The sequence below is a fragment of the Maylandia zebra genome, linkage group LG23 (genome assembly GCF_041146795.1).
Source record: "Maylandia zebra isolate NMK-2024a linkage group LG23, Mzebra_GT3a, whole genome shotgun sequence".
NCBI classification, from domain to species: domain Eukaryota; kingdom Metazoa; phylum Chordata; class Actinopteri; order Cichliformes; family Cichlidae; genus Maylandia; species Maylandia zebra.
In genome coordinates, this window is record NC_135188.1 from 23,130,612 (window position 1) to 23,147,596 (window position 16,985).

The following is a 16,985-nucleotide window of genomic DNA, read 5'->3' on the forward strand; positions in this document are numbered from 1 at the left end:
TTTTTAAATCACGTTTCATGAACACAGCCTCGATGTCAGGAGGGATCCTTAGTTTATTGCTTATGAAACACCATACAATCCTGGTTGGTATGGACTGTAGCTAATCCACCAGACCACCAATGTCTTCACCGTCATCACAAAGTAATTCCCACATGGCCGCTTCTGGTGAGGTACGTAACATACTGGGTAAATGATGGTAACATTGGGTCCAGAGAGGCATGATTAAAGTCACCAGAAACAAGGAAGAGGGGGATGGGGATGCTGTGTCTGGATTTTACTAGTCACAGAGTGGAGAACATAACAGACTGTGTCAGGTAGCAGTTCAGTGTCTATGCCTCAGACTTGCTTTGTAAATGTGACGAGCCCACTGTTACAACATCTCTTAGCTATCATGGACAATTTATATTTTTGGATTTATAGTTTGAGGTTTGAGGCAAGCATGAATACGAACGGACACAAATACTATCTGAAAATGTATTGAACACGTTTCTAGATTTGCAATGTAATTCTACCCAAATAAGCAGAAGATAAGATGAAGAAAACAGACTTGTGAAGAATGAAAGTAAGAATGGTGAAGGGAAAATAAAACTGCAATTGAGAAAAAATTGTAAAAAATATCAATTGTATCCCTCTCACACACCATATAAAGACATATTTTTCATATTTTCATATTTCATACCCTTCAATTTCTTCTCTTGACCTCTGCACTTTGTTTGTTTTGTTTGATTTGTACCCAGCTACACCAATTAAAAATGGTGTTTACCTTGTCATGATAAACTTTGGATTTTTGTCAGCTCGTGCATATTTTTTTCAAATTCTTTTTATATCTTGTGGGATTAGGTTCAACCTCATCACAACCTTAGCTGAAGACCTTACACATTTAACTTAGACTTTACCTTAATGTAAATAAATCTGTAATAATTTCACAAGTGCAAAACATCAACCACAAACACAACTATATGCAACTCTGTGAAATAAAGGGCACCAGAAACAAAAACTAAAAGCCATGTGCTGCTCAGTCATGAAATAACAAACTAATGTGCTGCACTGGACTTTAAAAGCATCAAAACTACTTTACTTGAATAACAGTTTTGATGCTTTTAACTACAACTGCAATTAAGTTCCTTCAAGGATGTCAAAATAATGCAAATTGTGTTTAAAGAGTTTCAAATATCATTAAGAAATCCTGCATGAAATGCATCTAAGAATATTTGATGTTTACAAGCTGCAAAGATCACTCTACTGACAAAGATTCAACTTCCAATGCAAAGGACTTCAGATGCAAACAAGGAGTCTTGGAAATGTCTGGAGGAAGAACTATGAAGTTTTTTATGATATGAGGTTTACACAAAACTACACAATAAGGGCAGTACAAGCCATGCCAAAATACAAAAATGAACAAATGCCATGTGGCAGTAAGGTGTGGTATGATCATGGGTAAGCTGCAGAGAGAGGAGGGCTTGAGGGTACAGTGGAAAGTACCAGGAGAGGCTGGCTGATGTGAATGTTATAATTCTGCTTCTCCTATTTATGTAATAGTGTGCTGGGATCAGGGAGAAGCAGTACGGTGAGCAGCTGTTACAATGGGAACAGCTACAAAGTCACAGCATACAGTGAAAAATATTGAAAGATAGTCTGTCTGTGCTGGGACGCTCCAGCGGCCTGTCGTGCTATATGCTAATTCAAGGTATTAACAGGCAGAGTAGCAGTAGGAGAATTAAAGAAAGAATTAGGAATAAAAAGACAAAAAAACCCAACAAAACAAAGTAAAACACATTCTTATCCCTCTCATACAATTTAAGATTTTTTTTCAGTCATCGTACAATTTCTCTTCTAAACCTTTTCATTTATTTTTCAAGTAGGATGACGTGATAATATGAGAAATGACTTCGACTTCTTCCTGAAAACTAATTTGTTTGTGCGAAGCCAGCAACACTTCAGTTTTGCCTTTTGCAAATTAAAAATTTGTTTACCTTGTTCAAACAACCTTGGTCTTTCTTTCAGCTTATGTAAAGGTTCAAAGTGTTTTAAATCTGGCATCCATCAAGAAAACTAATAAATAACCCCCTGTGAACCTCATATTTGTGATTAGGCCCAATTAATGTTAAATAAACTAAATAAATTGACCTACAATCTTTTTCTTCAACCTTAACATTTAGCTGCCTCACATTCAACTGCCTTATATCTTTCTATCACTAACCGATTTTTTTTTTTTTTTGAAGCTCCAAATGAAACAAAATATGCTACAGGAGGCAGATTTAGGACTCGCTATGCAGTACTCTGAAGACAAGTGGTGAACTCAAATGACAGCTTTATTGCTGAAGCTCATGTAAAAATACAAGCAAAGCTAAGACACAGCCAGAGATGCAAAACTGAGGGATTAAAGAAAAAACAAGGAGCATACAGTGTGAGAGAGCAGGGCAAGGAACAGAAGGAAACTGAGTGTTTAAATGTTTATATGGGGTATTTAGGACGAAAGAACACTGCAAGAAGAAGCCAAACTGAACACAAAATACATGAGATGATGCAAAATAACACAAGAAGTGACAAAACATAACAACTACTCAGAGGGAAACTTAACTGGATACAGCAAACACAGAAGGAGGCTGAGGAAAGCAGGAAGAGAAAAAAACTAAAAACCCAAAGCAGAATACAAATATAAAACAGACAGTAACTGAAGCTCAATGACTAAATAATAACAAAGAAATCAAAAAATTATCCAAAACATAATTTAAAAGAACCACTGGATATTAATACAAAAACTCTGGACTGAAAACATAAGAGAATAAACTCAAAGCACTGGCTCAACGACTCAGGAGCCATCATAGGACATTTGAGCTGAAGATTTCGTCCAACTTTTATTGCACTGTTTAGTTTATGGTGATTAATAAATTGATAAATCAGCTACTTGAAGAAGTACATGTGAGCAGTAGTGCGTGTCTCTGCTGCTGAGAACAAACGAGTTCTCAGAATAAAAGGGCCATCCTGATATGCAAATATTTTTGAATGGCAAAGTTGACAAATCCAGCATATATTTTACAAACGTCTTTGGCTCCTCATTGCTATGAAAGATTCTTCTAAAGAAGACAACAATGGATCAACTCTTCACCTTCATCCTGCTCTTGCTGAATTTGTCTGGAACGCTTACCAAGTACATTTATGTTGACCAGAAAATGGATTGGCTTGAAGCTCAGAGTTACTGTCGGCAGAACTACACAGACCTGGCCCCTGTAAGTACTGAGAAGGATGTCAACAAACTAAAGCAGCTCTCCGGAAATGTCACTCACCATATCTGGATAGGACTGGTGAGAAATTTGCCAGGTAATGAGAACTGGAGATGGTCAGGAGGTGAAGTGGTGTCCAGGAATTTCTGGGCGGAAAATCAACCTAACAACTGTCAGGGTAATGAAGATCGTGGCTGTATGCAGGAAAGCAAGTGGTACGATGCAACCCTATTGTATCAAACAACCTTCTTCTGCTACAGTGCAGAAGTGGTGATGGAGGAAAAGACTTGGGAGGAAGCCTTGGAGTACTGCAGAGAGCGCTACAAGGACCTGGCCAGTGTGGCATCTGAGACCGAGAAGCTGCTGATCCAGAAAGAGCTGAACACACTTAACACCACTGAAATCGTCTGGATTGGCTTGCGTTTCCTGCCTGGGGACTGGCTCTGGGTGGATGGGCAGGAGATGGACTACGAGGCCTGGGGTCAAGGGGGAAAACCAATGTGTCCACAACCCAATATGAAGTGTGGAGCCCTACAGGTGACAGGAGCCAATAAGGGTGCTTGGAAGGCTCGTGACTGTGAGGACAGACTACATTTTGTTTGCTACTGAAGTAGTTTACTTTGCCAACTTCATTTGAATTAGCCTTTATTTACCTACGGTTAGCACAAATCTGTGTTTTATATATTTTATTTAATTGTATTTTCCCTCTTGATGTCTAATCTAGTTTCATTTCGATCGTGTGAGCATGACAAAGTCACCTTTCCATCATATTATAAATACTGTTTCATCATTTCTTTTCCAAAATCCAAAATCAGTTTAGTGTCACAATTTCAATTGATTTGATTGATTGATTGATTTATTTTTGATCACCTGATCTTGGCTGCTGCTGCTCCGAGGTTTACTGCTGTTTGTGGAGTTACACAACTGAAGGTAACAAAATGTAAGCAGATGTTTCATGAGTTGTCCTGTTCCATCCTCTACACTGACAGTACACTCTTTATGCTGTCTTTTTACTAGATAGTATGGAGGTGGAATTCAGTCAATGAATCTAAGCATCATCAGCTTAATATCAAATTCATCTCTGCTATACTTAATGTAACTTACACAGCTACATATTATTAATAACATTTCCAGCAACATTCCAATCTCCAATCTTTAAGCAACAAATATCTTAGATTACAAAAGTCACCTGGTTGTAATTACTAAATTGATTTACTTTTTCTTACTAATCCCGAAAAGTTGATTCTGTTCATCTGGACGTAGCGTTTTCAGTGGGAGAAACGTTTCGTCACTCATCCAAGTGACAGAAAAGGTTTCCTCAACTCTATAAACAGCGGGTTTGCATAATGACTGGAACTAACACCACTGAAGAAAAATGGGCTGTGAGGTCAGTTTCCTTGTCATTAAAATGCAAATTGTCATGACCATTGATCAATATATGATATATGTAAATGTTTAAATACAGAATACCTGTTTAAAGATGTCCCAAACACATTTACTGTGTAAGAGTATTTTTGTCTAATATATTTATAAACTCATTTACAGTTGATTATTTGCATGCCTCAATAGAGAAGCAAAAATGTTTATAATTAATTCATCACCCACAGCCCCCTGTGATCTATCCATCTGTGTGACTGATAGATATGATAGACATGACATACATTTGATGTTTACACAAAAATAAATAAAATATTCAACAAGCTGTAGACTTTTCTTATTATCGGGGTGAACATGGCTCAAGAGTTGGCAGTTTGTCTTGTAATCCAGTTCGAGCCCCGGCTCAGACAGTCTCGGCCGTTGTGTCCTTGGGCAAGACACTTCACCCGTTGCCTACTGGTGGTGGTCAGAGGGCCCGGTGGCGCCAGTGTCCAGCAGCCACGCCTCTGTCAGTGAGCCCCGGGCAGCTGTGGCTACAATGTAGCTTGCCATGACCGGTGTGTGAATGAGTGAGAGAGAAACCTCTGGCAGAACCAGGCTCAGTGAGGGGTGGCCATCTGCCTCAAACCGGTCTTGGGGTTTTTAAAATGATTCACTGGATGTGAAATAAATTGCCTTGTTTGAATTGTTTGTTGTTAGGCAATTTAAAGGCTCACTTTGATGTCAACTAATACACTTACATGGTCCAAATAATTTGAAATAAATATTTACAGAACATTCGTCAGTGGTATTGGGTCCCTGGCTACAATGTAGCTTGCCATGACCGGTGTGTCAATGGGTGGATGACTGAATGTAGTGTAAAGCGCTTTGGGGTCCTTAGGGTCTAAGTAAAGTGCTATACAAATACAGGCCATTTACCATTATGCTATAGTCTACTAAAGACTTGTTGCAACATAAAAGTCACCAATGAAATACCTGAAGCTTTGTTTGTGGGAAGAACATTCTATACAAATTTCTAGGTTGTTGTAAGTTAGTTTGACTCCATTATTTTTATCTCAATACATAGGAAAGATAATACTTCCATTGCGCAGCATCTATACATGATGTCAATAGACAGTCTGCACTGCCCTCTACTGCTCAGAATGGTACCTGATGGCTTTGAGTTACCCTGTCGATTCAGTGGGAAAATGATTCTGTGAACCTTTCTGCAGATCTTTAGGAGTGCTCATCATTACATTGCATACTTCTCATTGCTCCTGTTCACTGTATTATTCCATTCTGTTCTATTCTGGTACATTGTATTAATGCATTACAGCACATACTGTTCAATTAGCAGCACTTCAGTTTTAAAATTAATAGCATAGAGTATGCAACATCATGTCAACTATATCATTAACAGATAATATTTTACATTCTCACTATCTCTCTTACTCACACACACAAAAGCTATGTCCCAATTCATAGGCCGCACACTTCGGGAGACCCGGCCTTCGTGGTCTGCGTGGGCCGGCTCCTTCGAAGACCGAGAAGGCCGGAAGTGCGAGGCTGTGAAATGGGACGGTCTAGCCTTCAGATTTGCATTACCAGCTGTCTCGGTGGAGTTTAATAGACTAAGTCATCTGCTCCTTTCTCGCTAATAAATAACACGACACTGGAGTAAATTCTCGACAACCTCACACTTCTGTTTAACCAGTTTTCTGTTTGACGTTTATTCAGATGTGAAAACTATAACTTTAATCTCAGCCAAAGCGATTTACTTAGAAAGAAATAAAACGCTGAAAAAAGCCAAACAATTATATTTTTAAGTTATCTAAGTGACTTGTATATCATGTTTAACCTGAGTAGCGAAAGACCACAGGGGTCTGAAAACGATGTAAAGTCTGTTCTCAGTATTTAGGTTAATGGTTTTAATTAGTTACTATGAAAAACTACTTTGCCTTCTGAAACAAAATATAATTTGTTTGTTGATCACAAAGTGCCTAAAGCAACTTCAAAATCTGATTAACCTGTCACCACCATTTGGGTTCAGATTGGGCAGGTCGTTCCTGGCAGTCACATCCCTCTAGGTCATACGGTCAGTGCCCAGGTGAGCATTGAAGTCCTCTCGTGTTGAATACTCTCCTGCGCGCCACCTAGTACCTGAAAGAAGGCCAGGTACTCAGGCTCTAAGGCTACGTCCACACGTACCCGGGTATTTTTAAAAACTGAGATTTTTCTATGCGTTTGCACCTTTGTCCACACGTAAACGGCGTTTTCGGTCACTGAAAACTGAGATTTTTAAAAACGCCTGCCAGGGTGGATATTTTCGAAAACTCAGTTTTTGCATTTACGTGTGGACGAGGAAAACGGAGAAAACGCAGCGTCAAAGGTGTGCGCTTTTTTAATGTCACACTGTGCACCACGTTATTGTTTCGGTGAAATGAATTTCTACAATGGGGGACTTAGACAAAATACTGTTAATTGTACTCTCTGCAGTGTTTAAATGCTCACAAATACACACCACTTGCATGAACTAAAACATGTATTTATATTCCAGATATCTGTAGTATTATTGGAATCCTATAATTACAACACATTTACCTCTCCTCCACTTTTTTGAAGTGTCTCCCAGTCCCAGCGCACTTGTTAGCATGTTTTGGTTCGTGCAACTGGTCCGTCGGGTTGTCTCCCCAGAAAAATTTCCATTGTGTTTTTTCCTATTTCTGTTGTGTTTTGTGTGTTTTCCAGCGTTTTTCTTTTTGCAGGTGTTGTCTGAAGTTGCAGTCTGTTTGGCCTCTCAGGGCCACCGTACAGTTCTCTAAAAAGAGCCGGAATTCCCATCACTACTGGACATAATGTTTTCAGTGGGAGAACCATTTCATCACTCATCCAAGTGACTTCTTCAGTCTCAGCTAAATGCAGGTTTCCCCAACCTTATAAACAATGCATTTGCATAATCACTGAAACCAGCACCACTGCTGAACAATGGGGTGTGAGGCAAGCTTCTTGAGCATTAATATGCAAATTTTCAAGACCACCGATTAAAGACCATTCATCAGTGACCAATGATCATTGATCAATGACAATAATCAATGGCCATGAGTACCATTCAGAGTCCAATCATTTGGACCCCTAGATACAAACTCTGCGATGTAATCTTCACTATCCTCAAAAAGTATTTAATGGGTGAAAACATTTGACGTTTACAGTATAATGAGACCACTGGCCACTTCTACATATAAAAAGACAAAGATGCAATATACAGAATTAAAGCAAAAATGTTGAAAGCAGAACAAAAAGCAGTTCAGAAAAACAAACAAATAAACCATTTGTATTACATATTTATTCATTCCTCTTTGAATTTGCTTTCTTGACCTCTTCATTTGTTTTCCAAGGGGGCTGACGCAGTGGTATGAAAAATGACTTTGCCTTCTTCCTGAATATTATGATTTTCTTGTCTGATGTGAACCAAGCAACATTTCATTTTTGCCTTATGGAAAATAAAAATTTGTTTAACTTGTCCCGATAACCTTGTGGTTTTTTTCATCTTGTGTATGTGTTGTGGTTGGGTGTGGTTTGTGGCTTGTGGCTTGGCTGTGCACAGTATATTTTCAGTGTTTTTGGGGATCCCTGAAAGAAAACTATTTCCCAAAGTAATCTCCTTGGTTCTCATTAGTGTGTTTAAGTACAATGATCATGAAATAAACTGAGTCACTCATTCTTATGGTTAGGCTCAGTTAATATGAAATAAAGTAAATAACCTGACCTAGAATCTCTTTCTTTAACTATAGCTGAATACATTTAACAGTAACTAATTTGAACTCGAATTAAATTGCTTATATTTAAACAAGCTTTCACTTTCATGGATTTGACAAGATGCTATAATATGTAGTAGTAAAGTAAGTAGAACTTTCACGCTATTATGAATGTTTTATATTTACAACTTTGTACACTTTTGAGATAATTATACGTAAATGGGAGGAGAAAATATGTGTACCTCTAGAAGTAGTTTAATTAGTTGAAGTTAAAATAAAAGATTTAACCAGATTCAAAAACTTTAATTTAATTTATGAGATGAAAGTTTCATTTAAATTGTTTTGTACTTTAAAAATCCACCTTAGTCCAGTTTCATTTTACAATGACTAATAAATACATGAGCTGCTTGAACAAGTATAAGTCAGAAGTCTGTGTCCCTACTGCTGAAAGCAAATAGGTTCTTAGAATAAAAGGGATGTCCTGTTATGCAAATACTTTATGACATGCTCACATCTCCAGCATATATCTTACAAACGTCTTTGGCTCCTCATTGCTATGAAAGATTCTTCTAAAGACGACAACAATGGATCAACTCTTCACCTTCATCCTGCTCTTGCTGAATTTGTCTGGAACGCTTACCAAGTACATTTATGTTGACCAGAAAATGGATTGGCTTGAAGCTCAGAGTTACTGTCGGCAGAACTACACAGACCTGGCCCCTGTAAGTACTGAGAAGGATGTCAACAAACTAAAGCAGCTCTCCAGAAATGTCACTCACCATATCTGGATAGGACTGGTGAGAAATTTGCCAGGTAATGAGAACTGGAGATGGTCAGGAGGTGAAGTGGTGTCCAGGAATTTCTGGGCGGAAAATCAACCTGACAACTGTCAGGGTAATGAAGATCGTGGCTGTATGCAGGAAAGCAAGTGGTACGATGCAACCCTATTGTATCAAACAACCTTCTTCTGCTACAGTGCAGAAGTGGTGATGGAGGAAAAGACTTGGGAGGAAGCCTTGGAGTACTGCAGAGAGCGCTACAAGGACCTGGCCAGTGTGGCATCTGAGACCGAGAAGCTGCTGATCCAGAAAGAGCTGAACACACTTAACACCACTGAAATCGTCTGGATTGGCTTGCGTTTCCTGCCTGGGGACTGGCTCTGGGTGGATGGGCAGGAGATGGACTACGAGGCCTGGGGTCAAGGGGGAAAACCAATGTGTCCACAACCCAATATGAAGTGTGGAGCCCTACAGGTGACAGGAGCCAATAAGGGTGCTTGGAAGGCTGGTGACTGTGAGGACAGACTACATTTTGTTTGCTACTGAAGTAGTTTACTTTGCCAACTTCATTTGAATTAGCCTTTATTTACCTACGGTTAGCACAAATCTGTGTTTTATATATTTTATTTATTTGTATTTTCCCTCTTGATGTCTAATCTAGTTTCATTTCGATCGTGTGAGCATGACAAAGTCACCTTTCCATCATATTATAAATACTGTTTCATCATTTCTTTTCCAAAATCCAAAATCAGTTTAGTGTCACAATTTCAATTGATTTGATTGATTGATTGATTTATTTTTGATCACCTGATCTTGGCTGCTGCTGCTCCGAGGTTTACTGCTGTTTGTGGAGTTACACAACTGAAGGTAACAAAATGTAAGCAGATGTTTCATGAGTTGTCCTGTTCCATCCTCTACACTGACAGTACACTCTTTATGCTGTCTTTTTACTAGATAGTATGGAGGTGGAATTCAGTCAATGAATCTAAGCATCATCAGCTTAATATCAAATTCATCTCTGCTATACTTAATGTAACTTACACAGCTACATATTATTAATAACATTTCCAGCAACATTCCAATCTCCAATCTTTAAGCAACAAATATCTTAGATTACAAAAGTCACCTGGTTGTAATTACTAAATTGATTTACTTTTTCTTACTAATCCCGAAAAGTTGATTCTGTTCATCTGGACGTAGCGTTTTCAGTGGGAGAAACGTTTCGTCACTCATCCAAGTGACAGAAAAGGTTTCCTCAACTCTATAAACAGCGGGTTTGCATAATGACTGGAACTAACACCACTGAAGAAAAATGGGCTGTGAGGTCAGTTTCCTTGTCATTAAAATGCAAATTGTCATGACCATTGATCAATATATGATATATGTAAATGTTTAAATACAGAATACCTGTTTAAAGATGTCCCAAACACATTTACTGTGTAAGAGTATTTTTGTCTAATATATTTATAAACTCATTTACAGTTGATTATTTGCATGCCTCAATAGAGAAGCAAAAATGTTTATAATTAATTCATCACCCACAGCCCCCTGTGATCTATCCATCTGTGTGACTGATAGATATGATAGACATGACATACATTTGATGTTTACACAAAAATAAATAAAATATTCAACAAGCTGTAGACTTTTCTTATTATCGGGGTGAACATGGCTCAAGAGTTGGCAGTTTGTCTTGTAATCCAGTTCGAGCCCCGGCTCAGACAGTCTCGGCCGTTGTGTCCTTGGGCAAGACACTTCACCCGTTGCCTACTGGTGGTGGTCAGAGGGCCCGGTGGCGCCAGTGTCCAGCAGCCACGCCTCTGTCAGTGAGCCCCGGGCAGCTGTGGCTACAATGTAGCTTGCCATGACCGGTGTGTGAATGAGTGAGAGAGAAACCTCTGGCAGAACCAGGCTCAGTGAGGGGTGGCCATCTGCCTCAAACCGGTCTTGGGGTTTTTAAAATGATTCACTGGATGTGAAATAAATTGCCTTGTTTGAATTGTTTGTTGTTAGGCAATTTAAAGGCTCACTTTGATGTCAACTAATACACTTACATGGTCCAAATAATTTGAAATAAATATTTACAGAACATTCGTCAGTGGTATTGGGTCCCTGGCTACAATGTAGCTTGCCATGACCGGTGTGTCAATGGGTGGATGACTGAATGTAGTGTAAAGCGCTTTGGGGTCCTTAGGGTCTAAGTAAAGTGCTATACAAATACAGGCCATTTACCATTATGCTATAGTCTACTAAAGACTTGTTGCAACATAAAAGTCACCAATGAAATACCTGAAGCTTTGTTTGTGGGAAGAACATTCTATACAAATTTCTAGGTTGTTGTAAGTTAGTTTGACTCCATTATTTTTATCTCAATACATAGGAAAGATAATACTTCCATTGCGCAGCATCTATACATGATGTCAATAGACAGTCTGCGCTGCCCTCTACTGCTCAGAATGGTACCTGATGGCTTTGAGTTACCCTGTCGATTCAGTGGGAAAATGATTCTGTGAACCTTTCTGCAGATCTTTAGGAGTGCTCATCATTACATTGCATACTTCTCATTGCTCCTGTTCACTGTATTATTCCATTCTGTTCTATTCTGGTACATTGTATTAATGCATTACAGCACATACTGTTCAATTAGCAGCACTTCAGTTTTAAAATTAATAGCATAGAGTATGCAACATCATGTCAACTATATCATTAACAGATAATATTTTACATTCTCACTATCTCTCTTACTCACACACACAAAAGCTATGTCCCAATTCATAGGCCGCACACTTCGGGAGACCCGGCCTTCGTGGTCTGCGTGGGCCGGCTCCTTCGAAGACCGAGAAGGCCGGAAGTGCGAGGCTGTGAAATGGGACGGTCTAGCCTTCAGATTTGCATTACCAGCTGTCTCGGTGGAGTTTAATAGACTAAGACATCATGCAATCATGAGAGAAGTATATACACCTTTAAAAAATAAGTTTCCCTTTTTTTTTTTTTTAGAGACACCAATTTGGAGGCACATGAAATTATTGCAAATTTGGCACTGGAACTTGACCACAAGAAGGTCAGCAGGTTCAATATATCAAGGTCAGCTGTATGGGATGGAGCTGTTAGAGGATTTCGACGCAGCACATACTCTGACAACTACGACATGTTCATCAAGTTTATTATTAATTATTTTAATATAGGGAGCCTAAGTCTCCTCCCCTTCTGGTCTGCTCGTGGGTCCCTGAACAAAAGAAAAATGAATGGAAGTGAATGGAGCTATAAAAGTTATTTTCTGGTCTGCTTTGCCTTACTCTCTGAATCACACATATGTTGTACTTCAATTTAAATAATAAATAATTGTGTTTCGACTATGTCTGTAATGTAATTTGAGATTTGTTAGCTTGTAAAAATTTGTCCTTAAAATGACTACAAGTCAGATGTCGCAAATATGATGTCGCCTCAGAAGCTTTTCTCCCCCAGCGTAGCTGCTAATTATCACATGGCCAGATTTATAGTGGTTTTCTCCACATCATCCTGGAAGAAGGATTCGAAGCTCGCTAAACAAAACTAAGCTTTTCCTCTTCTCTGTGTCTGGTTCGATGATGTCAATTTTGTGAGACGAACATTTACATTTCGCCACGTCTTTTCAAACAAAACATAAAATAACCTTTGCCACCTGTCGCTTAAGCACTTTTTGGCATCAAAATGTGTTTATATACTTCACGGACATCATATTTTAAATCCATTATACACATCAAACGGGATCAGAAAATAATTTTTATTGGCTCATAGACTCCTATTTTTTTAGCAGTATGGGACCCATGGTCCGGAAGTAGATGGATGTACCTTAGGTTTCCTATCCCAATAGATTATCTAAAGGTACAGTAAGTAAGAATGAAATAAGAAATCCTGTGGTCAAATTTGTGTACTACAGTCTATCTTTATAAACAAACGAGTGACTCTCCCTCCTCCCGTTCCATGAGTTTCATGGGTACGGATCAGCGCCAGAAGATTCTAGATGACAAAGACGAGTCATACACAGTTAGTTTCAATGTAACCTTCCTTCCAACATGATTGAGACATTAGACTGCTTTGTGATTATTTCACTTAGTGTACTTTTAAGGGGTGGATGTTATAATCTATTGATAGTATGAAAATTGATGATGTGAAATGCATTGTATAATAACAATGAATGTAATAAGCAAACAGTGAATCGTCATCTAATTGCAAAGTAAAGGCTGTGGAGATTGTCTGCTGCACTGTTTTACTAATAAAATAGTTTTTTTACCTGTTGTACTTCATTAGCAAGCACAAGATCCCCAGCACCCTTCCTTAGAGAACAAAGAAAAGCATTATTGTTGTGTACTGTGAAAATATTAATTGACACTTTGAAAATATTTAAGCATCTTGATTAACAAACAAGCAATACAAGTATTATGTAGTCCATGTTCCAAAAACCATATACAGAATGAATGACTGTGTGTTATACTTGTATAACTATGCATGTGACAAATAAAGAACCTTGAACCTTTAACCTTGACAAAAGTGTATATCTCATTAATACAAAAGTTTAGGCAAAAAACAGTAAAAGATTACATGTTCTTAAAATATCACTTACTCATATTCTGCCGCTTTCTGTAAAGGACTGCTTTCATGTTGAAGTTCCCATGGCTGAAACAAACAAACAAACACACGCACGCACGCGAGCGAGCACGCACGCACGCACACACACACAAAATGTATTTCACATATAACTATTAACTGTTTTACTGAACTGAGGCAAATGGTGGTGGCTAAACAACAAGAAAACTCTATAAAAAAAATTTAAATTGTACTTACCAGTGTATCAGCAAGATCAAACTCAGAGGGCCTTTTAATAACAATCTCGGGGTCAGAGTCAGACAAGTCTGAGTTTTCTCCAACTACAAAACATGAAAACAAATCAAGCTAAGCAAACTAAATTCATACTAATGTATGAAACTTTATTTGATCATGAATAATAGATTAATACGAAAGGCATAAAGTTAGCATTTAAAAATCATGACTCAGTAGATCCAGAAATGGCTGAATTTCATGTTTCCAGGAAGAAACATAACATATACAAGCTAATTTAGGCAGCAATGGTGGCAGAGGAGTTAAAAGCCCGCCCTGTAATCAAAAGGTTGAAGGTTTGAGCCCTGCTCAGTCTGTCACAGTCGTTGTGTCCTTGGGCAAGACACTTCACCCTCCATGCCAGGTGGTGGTAGTGGGAGGGATAGGTGGCATCTGTGTACAGCAGCCTTGCTTCAGTCAGTGAGTCCCAGGACAGTTGTGTCCACATTGTAGCTAATCACCAGCAGTGTGTGAATGTGTATGGGTGAATGACTGGTTTTGTTGTGAAGTGTCTTGGGGGGGTTGTAGAACCCTAGAAGTTGCTATATCAAATACAGGCCATTCACCATTTTAATGTAGGTATGCTATTGACTTGCGTGCTTTATGCGTAATGTTATCATTTTACAATTTCAAAATTAGCAGTTGTTGAAACTAAGGGAATGTGTGTCAAAATCAAAACAAACATTAGCAGCTTACCATCTTCAAAGTCACTCTTCAAGCAGATGAAAACAGTGATTCTTTGATAAGGCTTGCCAACTTCAGCCTTATAAGCCTCAAGTGTAAATGGTCTTTGTGTTCCAGGGACAGTAATGACCTCAGTGCCATCCGGATACAGAAGAAGGAAAGGTCCATCTTTTAGATCTTTGTTAAAGTCCTTCATTTTTTTAACAGCTTGATTGAGCAGACTTGTGGCAGTAGCGTCAGGGTCTGTTGTTAGGAAAATAGTTTTTCCACGGTATGGCTTCAAACCACCCTTTTTTATGGTCATCAAGCCGACATTTATCTGTAAGGAAAAACACATGAACAATGGGCCAAGTAGATACTAATATGACTCTAAGCAGATCTATTCAAACTTGAATATTTATTAACTGCTAAAGAGGGATCTTCCTGACAACCTAAATGTACAATTACTCGTAAACAATTGTTCTTATTCTGGATAGCTTTACTACACTGAACATTTTTTACACAACTCCCCTAAGGAATAACAAAAGAATGTCATTAGAAAATTAACCTCAACTTGTTTTCAGACTGAGCTAGCCAAACTACCTGAACCTTTCTTTTTTCCTTTTTCTTTAAGCCCTTCCTCCCTTCAGAAAACTTTTGCCTCTCTTCATTTTTCTTTTTTCTGTATTCTATGAAGGTGCTGAAGGTTGGAGTCGGGCAGTTTGAGGTAGTCTGTGATGCTAAAGGGAAACAAAGGAAAAATGTACTACAATGTCACACATTAAAGACATTCATTCATGTAACATTCCATTGTCCACACAACACGCAAATAAGGACAACACTGAATAATCTCACTAGAAAATTTCTACCAAGGAATGACAATGCAACTGATACTATTGACCAATACAATTCTACACCAGTAAGTTTTAATGTATAGACACATAATAGGGTTAGTTCCTAAAGTTAACCAAACATAATAAATGAACTAATTTATTATCGTTTCAGTTGTGGAAATGCTCAGAGGACTGTTCCACGAAGCAAGCTAATCCCAAAAGCCAGGCTCACTCTGAAAATCCAGGCTCGATTGCCCCAAATTCGGTTCCAGGAACGAGGCTAACCTGCAGTCTTTCTGCTCATTCATTATGCAATATGCTTGTGGACAAGTCTGGTCCGTGGCACCCTAGCTGCGAGGTTTGTTAACACTAGAACTGCCCTCAAACCTTCACTACTAGAAAGGTCTTGAGCAGTCATTTTGACAGCTGCGTGCATTTTCAAATGAGCCTCGATTTTCTGAGCTCGCTTAGTGGAACAGCCCTCTGGTCTGCTATGGGCTGGAAACAGCTAACGCTAGGCTAATAAATCAATAAATAACAAACATTTTATTATGCTTATTAACTTACTCAATGGGAGTGAAGTGTCTCCGATGCAAGATGCGTGATAAAGCCTCTCGCCACAGCCGCTGCAAAAGTTCGGCGACTCCTCAACCAGCTTTTTCCCACAGCTAGGACAAAACATTCCGCCGTTCTTCTTCAAACGAAATGCGCCACAGGCAGAGTAACTTCCGGTTCCAAAGACGAACAGATCGGACATCCAATCAGTGATGTCTCCTGTTGCCGACTGGTACCTACCCTTTCCGGTTTTCTTAATGTAATTGTGCTTCTCAATTTGTTTTTGTGATTCTTCTTTTGTTTTTGTGCTTCTTAATTTGTTTTTGTGATTCTTCTTTTGTTTTTGTGCTTCTTGATTTGTTTTTGTGATTCTTCTTTTGTTTTTGTGCTTCTTGATTTGTTTTTGTGATTCTTCTTTTGTTTTTGTGCTTCTTGATTTGTTTTTGTGATTCTCAGTTTTGTTTTTGTGCTTCTCAATTTTGTTTTTGTGCTTCTCAATTTTGTTTTTGTGATTCTCAGTTTTGTTTTTGTGATTCTCCATTTGTTTTTTTGTTTCTCGATTTTGTTGTTGTGTTTAGCAATTTGTTGGTGTGATTTGCACTTCAGGGCCTCTCAATTTTGTTGTTGTGTTTAGCAATTTGTTGGTGTGATTTGCACTTCAGGGCCACCGTACAAAAGAGCTCATTCGCTACCACCTGATGTGGCACTATGATGATTTTGACTTTTGCCAGTGTCACCTCGAAACAGTTTCACCCCAGTCCTTGGATTCCTCAGGCCTCCAGAGACGACACCAGGGCTCAGTAGTTACTTCACAAAACTGTTATTCATCCACAATCACTGATGCACCTTCTAGAAGGGAGATGTACAAGACCGGGCAATTCCTCTGCAAGATCTCCATTACCCGCTGTTTTATAGAAGCGACACCCACCGTAAACCCTATATGATGTGCCATAAAACTAAAAC

At 38.7% G+C, this 16,985-nt stretch overlaps 1 protein-coding gene across 5 annotated transcripts in view; it reads right to left on the bottom strand.

Annotated features, from left to right (window-relative positions):
• The window catches only part of LOC112429706 (uncharacterized), a 28,873-nt gene extending 12,325 nt beyond the window's left edge, over positions 1-16,548 (bottom strand). Inside the window, exons 1-7 of one of the 5 annotated variants that reach the window (XM_024798857.2) lie at positions 16,035-16,546; positions 15,238-15,374; positions 14,668-14,974; positions 13,939-14,021; positions 13,718-13,770; positions 13,388-13,430; positions 5,737-13,113 (exon numbers count right to left, since the gene is read on the bottom strand). In XM_024798857.2, coding sequence (XP_024654625.1) covers positions 13,015-13,113; positions 13,388-13,430; positions 13,718-13,770; positions 13,939-14,021; positions 14,668-14,974; positions 15,238-15,374; positions 16,035-16,224 — 912 coding nt within the window. In that variant the 5' untranslated portion in view covers positions 16,225-16,546 and the 3' untranslated portion in view covers positions 5,737-13,014. Of the gene's footprint in view, positions 1-5,736; positions 13,114-13,387; positions 13,431-13,717; positions 13,771-13,938; positions 14,022-14,667; positions 14,975-15,237; positions 15,375-16,034 lie in introns of those variants that run through there. The other 4 variants (XM_076880016.1, XM_024798858.2, XM_076880014.1 and 1 more) reach the window with 4 other exon arrangements.
• Positions 16,549-16,985: the final 437 nt, after the last annotated feature.